This window comes from Corvus hawaiiensis, chromosome 3 (assembly GCF_020740725.1).
Source record: "Corvus hawaiiensis isolate bCorHaw1 chromosome 3, bCorHaw1.pri.cur, whole genome shotgun sequence".
Taxonomy (NCBI): domain Eukaryota; kingdom Metazoa; phylum Chordata; class Aves; order Passeriformes; family Corvidae; genus Corvus; species Corvus hawaiiensis.
Window position 1 is genome coordinate 104,996,312 of NC_063215.1, and position 12,981 is coordinate 105,009,292.

Below are 12,981 nucleotides of genomic sequence, written 5' to 3' on the forward strand. Positions count from 1 at the left end.
AATTATTGCTGCCAAATTTCAAATTACTATTCACAACACTAACAAGGCTGACTGTGCTGAAGATATTTATGGCCAAACAAAGAGAGACCTTGGTTTCTCAGGTTCTTCACATGTATATGTGCAGAGCAGTGCATGTTCCTCCCCTGAAAGAACTCACACTTTAAATATCCCTGCATAGGATGGAGACAAAGGTATTAAGCACAACAAAGGGACCAATGTGAGGGTAAAATTTGATTTAGAATTACCTTAAAATCTTGATTAACTCTAAGTATCTGCACTAGTAACAACTATGGGCTATGAGAATAAAGAGATCCAGCTACTCACCACAGACTTGTTCAGAGATTGATATCCAGGCATTCCCTGTGAGACAATAAGTATATTAAACAGTAGCTATTGCATTCCTACAATGTATAAGTAACATTTCCATTTCTCCCCCACCTGCTCTCAGTCCAGTATCAGGTATCTTAACACCCTGTCTCTCCCCATTTCGCCAATGACACAGAAACTGAAGCAGATGACTATTGACATTTGGCAGGAAACTGCACTTGCAAATATCAACTTAGATTCATTACAGTTAATGACATTTTTGTCAAACAATATGATGTAGTAGTGTCTGAAGCCACATATGTTCCCTCATGTCATATAGCTTCTTAGTTATTGTCCTAAGAACATGCACACACAGGTTTCTTTTCATCCTGTCCTGATGCCCCATACAAAAATAATATGGAAGCATATAACACATTTAATTGCAAATAAATTATGTGGAATTTACCCTTCGGGATACCATTAAAATGTAAAAGAAAACACATCCAGATGATCCAGTTCCATAGACTTAGGATAGTACATGACCGACTGCCTAGCAGACAAATCCCCCACTATTAAAGGACATGTTTTCAAATTTTGGAAGCGGCCACGGTGGACAAAATCCACCTTTGTTAGTATCTCTGCACATTTAGAATATTCTAAAAGGAACATACTCATCTGTTTCATACTTTTAGTGAAGTCCCTCATCCTTTCTCTTACCTGTGTCTAGGAGCATTTTTAGAAGTGAGAAACACCGAATTCTTACCAGAACAACTTTTGACCCATCCTTTGCTAATGTGGGCACCTCGTGAACAACTGGGTTTGTGTTCTTCACTCCCACAGGCATCTTTCAGGTGTCATTAGAAGACAAGGGCCAGCGAGTACCTTACTCTTTCCTTGTTACAGTCTTGCATAATGTGATCCTGGTCTTGACAGACCGTTAAGAAACACCGGGAAGCACTGATACTACCATTGAAATGGAACATACTGGAGGAAACAATGAGGGTGAATGAATGAACAAGTGAAGCAATAGCAGTGCTATGACAGTTACACGACTGATGGCTCCAGATAGACTGAAAAATCTGTGTTCCATGTTAAATCAAGTAATAGATTTGAAGCAGATCACAGCCTGGTCTCCCACACTGCATACTGCAGGCCACAGAACCCCACCCACTATGTCAGGCATCACACACATGGATATCAGGATGAAATATGAAAAGGATGGGTGGTCTTATCTCTTAAATTATGTCAAGAAAGCAGGAAGTTTTAAATTCTAGACTTGATCCTTTGACTGACTAGAGAAGGTAGCATAACCAGTTTGCCTGAGTGTCACCATTCAAATAGTCAGAGTACTTACTTATCCCACAAGAATACTGTCAGGTTTAATTAATTATGTCTGTGAAATCCTTTCTAAATGAAAAGTGGCAAGTATGATTTAGTAACTAAGTCTAAAGCACCACTGCAGAATCAGAGTGTTCATTGTTTTATCAAGAGAATAACATTTCTCATAAAATACATTTCAAATAGGAAATTATAATAACAGCCCTTTTGACTTATTTAGACTTTTCTGTGAGGAGCAAGGCAATAGAATTTTGATGAGTTCTAGGAATAGAAGCATAATCAAGAACAAGAGACACAGGAACACTCGCCCACTGACATGAACGTGGCACCAGCTAAACGGCATTGCATAAATCCTGAGAGCAGGGTCTGCTGTAGGGCTGAGCTGAAAGAAAACCACTCCTCTGCCTGCTAAATGCTGCTTGCTTGTAGTCTGACTGTGTGCAAGGATCTGGGCAAGTCTCATAGATGCAATCACCCAAACCCAGACCCCAGCACCGGACAGAGAATGGCATTAGTAGCCCAAAACCACCTGTTAGGTGGTAATGTACAGTCTGCAAAGGGCCTGATCTGTGTCAGTATGACTCCACTGCTGTCAGCTCTCCTGCTCTCAGGGTGTCACAGCTCTAACCTGCAGGCAGAATCCGGGTGTCAGAGTTAGGAATGACAGGTTGCTGTCATGGATGGGCATCTCTCAGGATGCAGTGGGACCTCTTTTTAGGTCTGCTTTTCACTGCGATGACATAAAACCCCAGAGATAAAAGAGTAGACTGAAACATTCAGAAAAGCCACGGCTCAAACAACCCGTGAATTACAGTGATTCAGAACATCCACAGGGCAGTTCAGCAGCCCAACTCTTTCCTGGACAACTCCACCTATTTGCCCTGTACTGGCAAGCTCCACCCTCCATGCCAAGAACAGGAGTTTCAGAGGAGGAAATTATTCATGCCCTCAGAATGCAAGTGAAATCCCACAGATCTAAGAAAACACTTACTCATCTGCATATGTATACATGCATACCTCACATTCGCCCATTACATTTCAATTAGGTACTGCACATGAATAAAAATACCCCCAAATCTAGTGGAATTTAACATCAGGTGGCATGCCACAGATATGGCAGTGATTATAAGTGAAACAAGCAGTACCATGTGACTCAAAATACAATGTCAAATGAATTTGGGCCTCATCCAGCAAAAAATAACCACAGCTTTTGCAGGCTACAGACACACAGGGCTTGAATGGCTCCACTGTGTCAACATGACGCATAATTCAGAAATATCAACTTGTTACAGCAAATAAAGACAGTAAGGTATTGTCTGGACGGGGTCAGAATCCTTTACAAAATTATTTTAGCTAAAATTATAGTGTAAGAAATGGTGGGTGATGTTTGATTTGCAAGCTGGCCAAGACAAACCCATCAGGAGATGCCCTCAATTAAATTAGTACTCATTTGTTTACATTTTGAAGTCTCCACTTCGAGTCATCTCTCTGCCTCTTTGTTTCTCAGCTTCCTCCTTCTTTATCACATCAGCTGAAGACAGCCAAGCACGAGACCCACTTACCCATGCTGGCACAGGCCTGGCCACGCAGCACAGCTCTTCAGCAAGCTGAAAAGGTGGGACAGCCACGTCACCAAACTTTCGGGAACAGCCAAGGAGCTCAGACAAAACCCCCATCTTCCTAAAACAGCACCAGAGACATGCTTAAGAGCTGAATTCAGCTGCAAGCTCCAGCACAGAAACTTATCTCACTTGCTAACAGGGATTTTCAGGGTACCAGGTGCCACCCTGGCAGGGAAGCCCCCACCTAGGGTGGGGACACACCTGAAGTGGGCAGATGACACCGTGAGCAATAGTGCTTGCCCATGCTGCCGTTAAACAAAAAGGCACTGCAGGTAACATTGTTATTTGGAAATAAAGTGACAGGTGTGTCACACTGCAGATCTCAGGGCAGTCCAACCACACCTTTGCTAGTGTTTGAAACAATTCCCACCAGAGACATCTGGGAGCAACCTGCCTTCAAATATCCTCTAGCTAGATAGTTGTATTGAAGACATGGAGGAGATTTGAAACCACCAGAGAGTACAATGGTTGCACTGCCTGGACCACCATCATACCTCTGTAAACAAACTTTCCTGAACAGGTAGAGGTGGGATTTTTTTTTCCTAACCAATTCTTCAGTTTCCTCCTTCCAGGTAGTTACCATATGCCATGAAGAGCTGATTGTGAAGTTTGCTCCAGATCAACTTTCACTCTGATTTAAACACATTTTATGTGACTACATAATCAAATCATAGAATCATAGAAAGGCTTGAGCTGGAAGGCACCTTAAAGAGCACCTCCTGCCAGCCCCCTGCCATGGGCAGGGATGCCACCCATTAGACCAGGTTGCTCAAAGCCCCATCCAACCAGGCCTTGAACACTTCCAGGGACAGGGCATCCACAACTTCCCTGGGCAACTTGTGCCAGTGCCTCACCACCCTCTGTGTAAAGAACTCCTTCCTAATAGCTAATCTAAATCTCTGCTCTGTTAGTTTAAAACCATCCCCTCTTGTCCTTTCACTATCTGCCTCTGCCTCTTTTAAATAAGCCTCTTTTAAGTCCTGGAAGGCTGCAATGAGGCCTCCCCAGAGCCTGCTCTTCTCCAGGCTGAACTCCCTCAGCTCTCTCAGCCTGTCTTCATAGCTGAGGTGCTCCACCTCCACTGAGCATCTTCCTTGCCCTCCTCTGGATCCACTCCAACAGGCGCCCTTCTTGTGCTGAGGATGAGCCAGGCACAGCCCTTCAGGCGGCGTGTCATGAGGGGAATGGGGGCGAAACGCCTCCCTTGGCCTGCCAGCTGTCCTTCTTCTGATGCAGCCCATCAGGATGTCTTTGGTTTTTGGACTGGAAGTACACACTGCCGGCTCATGTCCAGCTTTTCACCCACAAGAACCCCGAAGTCCTTCTCCGCAGGAAAGCTCCCAATAAATTTTTCTCCCGGTCTGTCCTCACGCCTGGGATTGCCCCGACCCAGGCGCATCGTCCTTAGATACCAGAGCTCTGGGCCTGCTCCCATCCCTATGCAAAACCACATGAGCGAGTAAACAAGGCGAAGAATCCACGGAGACTGATTCCATCACTCTGCAAATCCTTGCGTGAAATCCGCACCGTGTTTGACAGGCCGATGCAGGGCCGCGCATCTCCGCTGCATCTCCTGCACTTGCGGCGGTCGGCGGTGCCGCCGCTGCCCCTTCCCTTCCCTGAGGGGGCACGAGCGCTCCCGTTCCCGCCCTCCCGCTGCCGCCGCCAGTGGGAGCCACGGCGCGCGCTTCCCGCCGCTCGGTCCGTGACGGGCTGTGGAAGGGCTTTACGACCTGGCGGGCTGCACGAATTCCGCGAGTTGGAATGGCAGGGCTCCCTGGATTCGCCTTCAGCCGTTTACATAGAAACCCCAAACTGCAAAATGAGATAAAAACGGGGCCGAGAGGCGCCGGGCGGGGCTGAGGGAGCGGGGGTGGGGCCTGTCCGCCCCGCCCGCTTCCGCGTCACGTGACCGCGCGGAGCCGGAGCGATGGCGGCGCCGGGGCCGGGCCCGCTGTGGGTGCGGGACCCGCTGGGGCCGCGGGTGCGGCCGCTGCCGCTGCCCCCCGGGGGCGGCTCCGTGCTCTGCCTCCGCCGCGACCGCGCCCGGGAGCTGGTGAGTGCCGGGGGAGTGGGGGGCCGGAGGCGGGTGTGGGGCCCTCCGGCCTCGGGAGGCGCTGCGCTTCCGATGGCGGCGGCTCCGCGCAGGCCGCCCGCGGCCCTGCCCGCCCGCCGTGAGGCTGCTCCGGCACCCGCTGAAGGGCGGTCGCGATGCCCACCTGTGCGCCCTTGCTTTGCGTTGCTGTCGCTGAGCAGGAGGGTTTGCTGTAAGAGAGCCCTGTAGCCTCTTATCTGCATTATGTATATGTGTGTGTGTGTATATATATACACATACACATTGTGGTGGGTTGACGCCAGGTGCCCACCAAAGCCGTTCTCTCACTCCTCAGCTGGACAAGGGAGAGAAAACGGAACAAAAAGGGTCAAAGGTCGAGATAAGGGCGGGGAGATCTCTCAGCAGATCACGGTCAAAACAGACTTGACCTGGGGAAATGAGCTTAGTTTATTACCAGTCAAAATCAGAGCAGGATTATGAGAGGTAAAAGAAATCCTGAAAACACCTTCCCTTCTCCCTTCCCTCTTGCCCAGGCTCTATCTTCTTCCCACCAGTGGCACTGGAGGACAGGGATTGAAGGTTATGGTCAGTTCATCACAAGTTGTTTCTGAATTTTCCCCATGTTATTGCTTTTCCCCGTTCATGTTTACAAGTTGATTTAGACTGCGTTCAATCCTTTGGTGACCAGGAATTAAAACAAGCACCGCAGAGAGTGTTCATGCTTTTCAGATTGTCTGATTTTTGCTCCCCTCTGGAAGGAAGAAAACACGACTGCTTAATGATTTGCTGTGTTAGAATGTTTCATTTTCTCTGCCTCAAGGATCTGACTCAATTTTGCTGCTTCTTTAGAACATCCCAGAAGAAAGCTTGTATGTGAAGTGTAACGGGCGACTGGCCAGTGATGAAGATGAGTTGCAGAGTGGAGTCGTTTATAGCCTGGAGCCAAGGCTTTGTGGTGGAAAAGGAGGTTTGTTGTTTATACTGGTTTTAGATTCTTAGGTTAAAAAACTTTTGCTGTGCCATAGTCTATACTGATAGCAGGAGTCCTCAGGTATTGGCAGATCTCTTGTGTGTGTGACTGATACAAAGTCTCAGAGCTGAAACCAAAGTGTACGTGCAAAGCTGAGGATTGACCAGGGAAGCTGCAGTCCAGATCTTCCTCACATCCCTTTTCAGCTTATCTCTATTAGTAGAAATCTGTCACGTGCACCAAAGTGACTTCAGAGTTGAAATTGTTTTGAAAAGGACCTGTCATCTTAGGCTCTGAAGCTTCATTCGTGGTCACTTAGGACAAGTATTTCAGGCACAGATAGTCTGTGATTTGCATCTGTTATGTGACCTAATTGATTTTATCTTCTCTTATTTAAAAAAGAACGTATAAAGGCCAAGATGCCAAAGTAGCCAAAGAATTAAGAATTCAACCTAAGCTGTACTCGTTATATTGATGAAGTATTTTAACTGTGTTACTGAAGGTGTTTATTAGCTGAACACAATACTTTTTTTGCCTCACGGTACAGCAGGCTGCCTGGCCTGTTTATAGCACTCCTTAAAGGTCCTTTTAGGGCGCTGAAAAGTACAGATTTTTTCAGTTTCCAGTTCAAAAACAGTGCTTGGCACTTTGCAGTTGCATGAAGAATTCTGTTGCTATTAATCCACACTCTGAACTTGTTAAATGAGGGTCTTTCTTCAGCTGGAGACAGCGTAAGGTGGGACTGAGTGAGAGAAATTAACAGTCTTGCCATGAGTAATTAGTGGCTGAGGAATGTATAGAAATCTGTTGAGGGGCTCTCTAGCATAACACTGTGCAACTTTTAACTTTACTTCAGTTCCATTGAGGGAAAGGGCTGAATTCTGTGTATTCTTTTTCCATAATTATTCTTCTGTTGTGTGCCAGCTCATCTCCTTTTGTTTCTGTTTAGCTAACTCCTGATTACTTTCTTTCTCTGAAAGGGTTTGGGTCGATGCTGCGAGCCCTTGGTGCTCAGATTGAGAAGACGACAAACAGAGAGGCGTGTCGGGATCTCAGTGGAAGGAGACTGCGGGATGTCAACCACGAAAAAGCGTAAGGCATTTTCTCAGAAGCTGAAGTCATGAAATAACCTGATCCTGTAGCTCACTGTTACCAAAAGAGGCCAAATGACAGCCTGTTGTAGTAATGGAATGGTATTTTGAATGCTAAAAAGAGCAAAAGTGAAATCTTAAGTGCAGGTGGATTGGAAGCCAACAGGGCTCTCCTGGCAAAATAAATGTGATTTTACTGCGGCCTGCATCTGAGAGACTGTTCTGCACCTCTTGGATTCCTCATCTGGAATTCTCACAGTTCTCTCTGAAGCTGCAAAACCACAGTCTTGGGGATGTGTGAACTTAACTGCTGTTTCTGGCTTTCAAAAGAAACTCTACTCTCTTCTCTGTAGCAGAATGTCTATTCCCTCGGTATTTCCCCTGAGTGCCGTTGTCTTTTCCCATTGTCTCCCATGCTAGCAGGTGGTGGAAGCGTTCTGTAACTGCCAAGCAGCGAACTGCTGTTACAGCAGCTGCTGGAAGCACTCATTTTGGTGGTTCTGTCGTGCACAGGATGGCTGAGTGGGTGAAGAAGCAGGCGGAGCGGGAGGCGGAGAAGGAGCAGCGGCGCCTGGAGAGGCTGCAGCGGAAGCTGGCGGAGCCGCGGCACACGTTCACCGACCCCGAGTACGAGCGGCAGTACCGCGAGATGGCCGAGCGCCAGGAGGAGTCGCTCCGCATCGGTACTGCCGCCTGCCCTCACTCTGGCCTCACAGCATACAGCAGATTAAGAGCCTCTCTAGCCTCACTCCAGTAGGAAAATGTGCAGAAAAATTGGTTTCTTTCAATTGAATGAAATTTTAAGTTCCAGTGAAATTTGTTTGATTTGATTTTTGCGCTTTGTCTGAAGTGTGTGTTAAATTTTATTGAACAGTGTGATGCTTCACCTTGCTTTGCGAGGTCACCTCATAACAGCCAAAGTCTGTGAAGGTGGTGTTGCTAGTTGAGCTGTAAGAATTACACAGTGAAACTATAAAGAGGTTGGACATAAAAACTTGACTTTGGATCCAACTACAGAATACCTTGTTTCGCTTCCTGGTCTTTGTAGTTACTTTATTTATCCCCATATTGTTCCCTTGCTGTCAGCTAGATAGTGAAACTTGAGGCTGAATGGGTTGAAGAACCTGATAGTTCAGTTCAGGAATCCAATTTTAATTGACTCTGTGCCTTAGTAAATCCATGCAGGAAAGCTTTTGCTGCTACTGAGTTTATGTTCAAGTTTTGAGTCTATATCAGCAATAGTGATTCTTTCCATTAGTGTTTTAAATTACATCTGAAGTGAAAAGATAAGTAGAACTTAGGACAGGTATGAATCGTGTACTGATGAAGTTCACTTTCAAATTTGTTTTGAAGGCTTGCAGGTTATTGCCAGCAAAGCAGTGTCATCAGAAAGTGGCAAGAGTCGGAAACGTCCCGGTGAGCCTGGAAAGAATGAAACAAAATCTGAAAAAAGAAAATGTCCTTGGTAAGAGTTACACCTTGTTTTTGTACTGAAGTCTTAAGCCTTGAACAGGATGAAACTATAGGTACATCCAAGTAAGCAGAATCTAGTCTGAGATGTAGACTGAAATGGAAATAAGAAAATTGAACTGATTAAATCAAAGAACTGAAAGTAAACATTACTGCATTCCTATAATTCTGTCCCAGGTGGAGCGGATAAATTTCATTTGCAAAAACAGACACTTTCTTCCCCCACCCCTTATAAATGATTGTACTCTACAACTTCCCATTGTCATTTTCTTCATTAATGAGTTCTATTTACAATGAACTTTAAAAGATTATTTTTCTCCCCTGGCATCTTTCAGCTAATGTAACATGAAAGAGAAGTCAAGGATTCCAGTCATTTCTGTATTGGGAATGCTGTAATACCTGTTTTGGGGGTTTGTAGGTCCTGTTCAGTATCAACAGCTCTTCCATTAACTAAACTAACCTAAATAGCTGTTAGAGTAGGTCGTGAAATCTCTCTGAAGTGGGTTTTGGAAAGAGAAATGTGGCAATTAAAAAACTTATTTAAAAGAAAAAAAGTTAAAATAGATGCATGTTAATTTGTAACATATTCCTTGTGCCAGGCCAGGATTGGATGAGGCCACAGGCTCAGGCTGTGAGGATGACAATAAGGATGACTCCCCTTGTGCATCTGACAGAAGTTGTCCATCAGGCAGCAGATCCAATGAAAGTGTTGGAAATTCAGATGAGTGTTCAAGCAGCTCTGTGGCTTCAGCAGAGGACAGTCCATCTACCAGTGCAAGCAAGAAACCACTGGAGCAGCCAGAAGGTTCTGGAAGAGATGTGCAAGGAGAGGTGTGCACAGGGCAGGCTGAAATTCTGGCTGAAGAAAACAGTAAAATGACAGAGCCCCCGAAGGAAGAGGCCCAAGGAAAAAATGGAGTGACTCAAGCTCAGAAAGAAGAGCAAGAAAATGTTCCTGCTAAGGCACAGGAAACAAACCAGTCACAGAGCACAGTAAGTATGAAGCAGTACAAAATGTGGTGTGTCCTCAGCTGCTTTTAGAGCTGAAGAAGCAAGCAAGCTCCAGCAATGTAGCTTTTACCACTGATGAAAGCCCAACTGATACTTGGCAGCAAAGGGTGCCAATACTTGTGCTTTTTGGGTTCTTGCATGATATTACTGTTAAAGATTTGTGAGGGTGATGAATCTGGGCTTACTCTAGCAATAAAACAAAGTGTAGCTCTTTTTTTCAGGCTAGCGAGTTACTGGGATTTTTTTTTTCACCTTGGGTGGAAAGTCAGCCACTGGCAGTGACTGAACTCTGATGTGTGAAAGTTTATCACAGTTCAGTGGGAAAAAGACCAAAGATGTAATCTGATCAATTAGATCCTTGTCATCTACTGTACCATTAGAGCTGGCAAATTTTAAACAGGATGTTTACCATTCTTCACTGTTTACCTTTTGCTCAGTATTTGCGAGACTTTCTATTCCTAGAACAGGAAACTCCACCAATGCTGTGGCAGATTGTTATTGCAGGTGGAAATATTTTTATAGGAGTCCTTGATGAATATATTTTTTTTAGAAGTAGGGTGAGAATAATGAGGCAACCAGTTGGGTTTTTGTATGCTTAGCAGGACAAAGGTTCTGATTCTGCCAGCAAGAATTGTTTTTGCTGAGTGCATAATGGGGTACACTCATTCCCACTGCTGTTATTACTTGCTCTGAAGTCTCTCTGGTACAGACTATAAGACCAATATGTGCATTTAGATATTGAACAACATGGGCTTAGATTTTGGTGTCATTTTTAGTGTTAGTAAATTCCAGCGCTTGAATTATCCCATCTTTTCCATGTTCTTTAGTGGACAAGGCCCTGGGCTTGGACTAGACAATCTGCAGAGGTCCCTTTTACCCTCAATCAATTTGCAAATATACCAATTCCCTTTCCAGATGAAATTTTAGTCCATATTTTCTTTTTGCAGCAGAATGAGGTGTGAACTTCAGAACTTCTTTGGGTTAGTCTTACTGAAAAAGTGGTGCTTTTATATCTATTTCTTTTATTACAGTGTAACTGAATTAGAAAAACCATTTCATCCTCCTTCCTGCTCCTGCTGGAGGTATATTGGTTATATTCTGCATCAGGCTAAAAAGGGGCTGTCAGCTTTGCTGTGCCTCTGGAAGCTGAGGTTAAGCTACTGAACTGCTGGGCACGATGGTGAACTGTTGTTTTGAATTCAGTTTTCCTGGGAGTATTGAACTTTCCTGGGGATAGTCATAGAATCTTCTGAGGTATAAGGGACTCACAGGGATCAAAGTCCAACTCCTGGTCCTGCAAAGGACAGCCCCAATAATCACACCATGTGCCTGAGAGTGTTGTCCAAAAGCTTTTTGAACTCCTGTTTTTCTCAAACATTTTTCTCTTTTCAGGAGGTAGAACCGATAGACCTGCTGGCGTTCAACTCTGCTGCAGAACTGGAAGCCCTGGGTCTAGAGAAGCTGAAGATGGGATTGATGTCTTTGGGACTGAAATGTGGAGGCACTTTGAAGGAAAGAGCAGCAAGGCTGTTTTCAGTGAGGGGTCTGTCTAGAGACCAGATCAAGCCATCCTTATTTGCAAAGCCCCCTAAAGGGAAAACCTCTGGTTAGATTTGAGAATATTTACCTTTTTTGCATGTGTATTTGATGTCATTAAATAAAAGCTCTTGGTGTCCTTTCAACTGAGTATTCCCAGCTTCTAAACTCACGTCCACAAGCTTTGTTAGCATCCCAAGGAGTTATGGAAAGGATGGACAGGTGGTAAGGATATCATCATAGACACAGTGCTTGGGGATCTGTTCCACAGTGTTCTGGAAGGAGGAGAGAAACGCTGAGGCCCTGCAAATCACATATCATGGAGGTTGTGACAGGACAAGTGGACTCTGTGTAGAAAGGAAATGGGTGTGTTTACTGAATGTTTCATTAGGAAACTGGGATGGAGGGTGCTTGGGAGGTCACCTTAGCATGATGTTTTGCTAGTATAGATCCATTGGCTGGGGATGTTAGATGCTGGCAGTCCCTGCCTGGATGGCAAACCTTTGATGTCACCAGCTCTCTGAGAGGCAGGGACAGTGAGAGAGAGGAGAGCCTTTAGCTCTGAGCACACTGAAACTCCTCTAGTATGGGATGGGTAGTGTGGGACAAAAGTGAATTGACCATGTTAATGATGTGTCTGGGCAACAACCCTTACCCAAGTTATTTCCCCTCCCTGCAGTTGCTCTCTTGCTTCAGTTGCACTGATGCAGCCATGTCCAAGCCTACCCTATGTGTCACCTACTTGCCTTTAGTGTTGTGGGTTCCTTGTGAAACCAGATCAGTTCCCTGGTGTGGCTCTAACAAGTTTGCGCCAGCACAACGGAAGCGGGATTACATAAAACACCGGTTGGTGAAGAGAGATCGGAATATTTTAGACCACCAGTAGCACCTAACACTTCAGTGATGATCTGCATCTTCAGTAGTGCCAGAATTGAAAGAAATGCCCTACATCTGTCTTGGAGGACAAGAGCTATACCTTGAACCAGCTCCACATTTTCACAAGTTTGTTTGGGAATTGTTTAGCTCCTGCTGAGTTAAAAAGGAGCAAGCTCTTGCTCTGGGATGTGCCCACATCAAAGGTTACCCTAGAGCATTATTGTGTCTGGAGAGCCAGAGGGGTGCTCAGTGACAATTCAGGACTTTCACATGTTTAAAGGGTATCCTTTTGAAAACAGCTGGATAACAACAGGACTTGGACTGATCCTTCAACAGATGTGAAACAAGTAGGTGAAGTGCTTGAAGCTTTCTAAGAATTTGGACAAGAACAGAAGAGTCAACAGTTGAAAAAAAATTGTAAACTAAAACAGTTCCAATGTTTCCAGTGTTCTATGGGCTATTTCTGTAGGACAGAATGGCCTCAATAGAGGTGATCTTACTGGTCCAGGGCCAGAGGATAATGCAGCTGGCAGCCTATGTCTGTCTTTTCCTGAGTATTTATGTAGTTTTGGATTTCAAAGATGTTTCTGGTTGTAAATGCACCAAAACTGTGAATATCTTCCCAGAGAAAAGGTTCATCCTCCCACGGAATCACTTCCCCAAAAAGCAAGTGCTGCAACTCAGTCACACTTCTGAAGTGTCATT

At 45.2% G+C, this 12,981-nt stretch overlaps 1 protein-coding gene across 1 annotated transcript; it reads left to right on the forward strand.

Moving 5' to 3' along the window:
• The first annotated feature begins 5,181 nt into the window (after positions 1–5,181).
• Positions 5,182–11,546, forward strand: SDE2 (SDE2 telomere maintenance homolog). Its single transcript, XM_048296821.1, has 7 exons — positions 5,182–5,322; positions 6,172–6,289; positions 7,273–7,384; positions 7,897–8,066; positions 8,737–8,848; positions 9,453–9,846; positions 11,257–11,546. The coding sequence occupies exons 1-7, from the start codon at positions 5,197–5,199 to the stop codon at positions 11,473–11,475; spliced, it is 1,251 nt and encodes a 416-aa protein (XP_048152778.1). The 5' UTR covers positions 5,182–5,196; the 3' UTR covers positions 11,476–11,546.
• Positions 11,547–12,981: the final 1,435 nt, after the last annotated feature.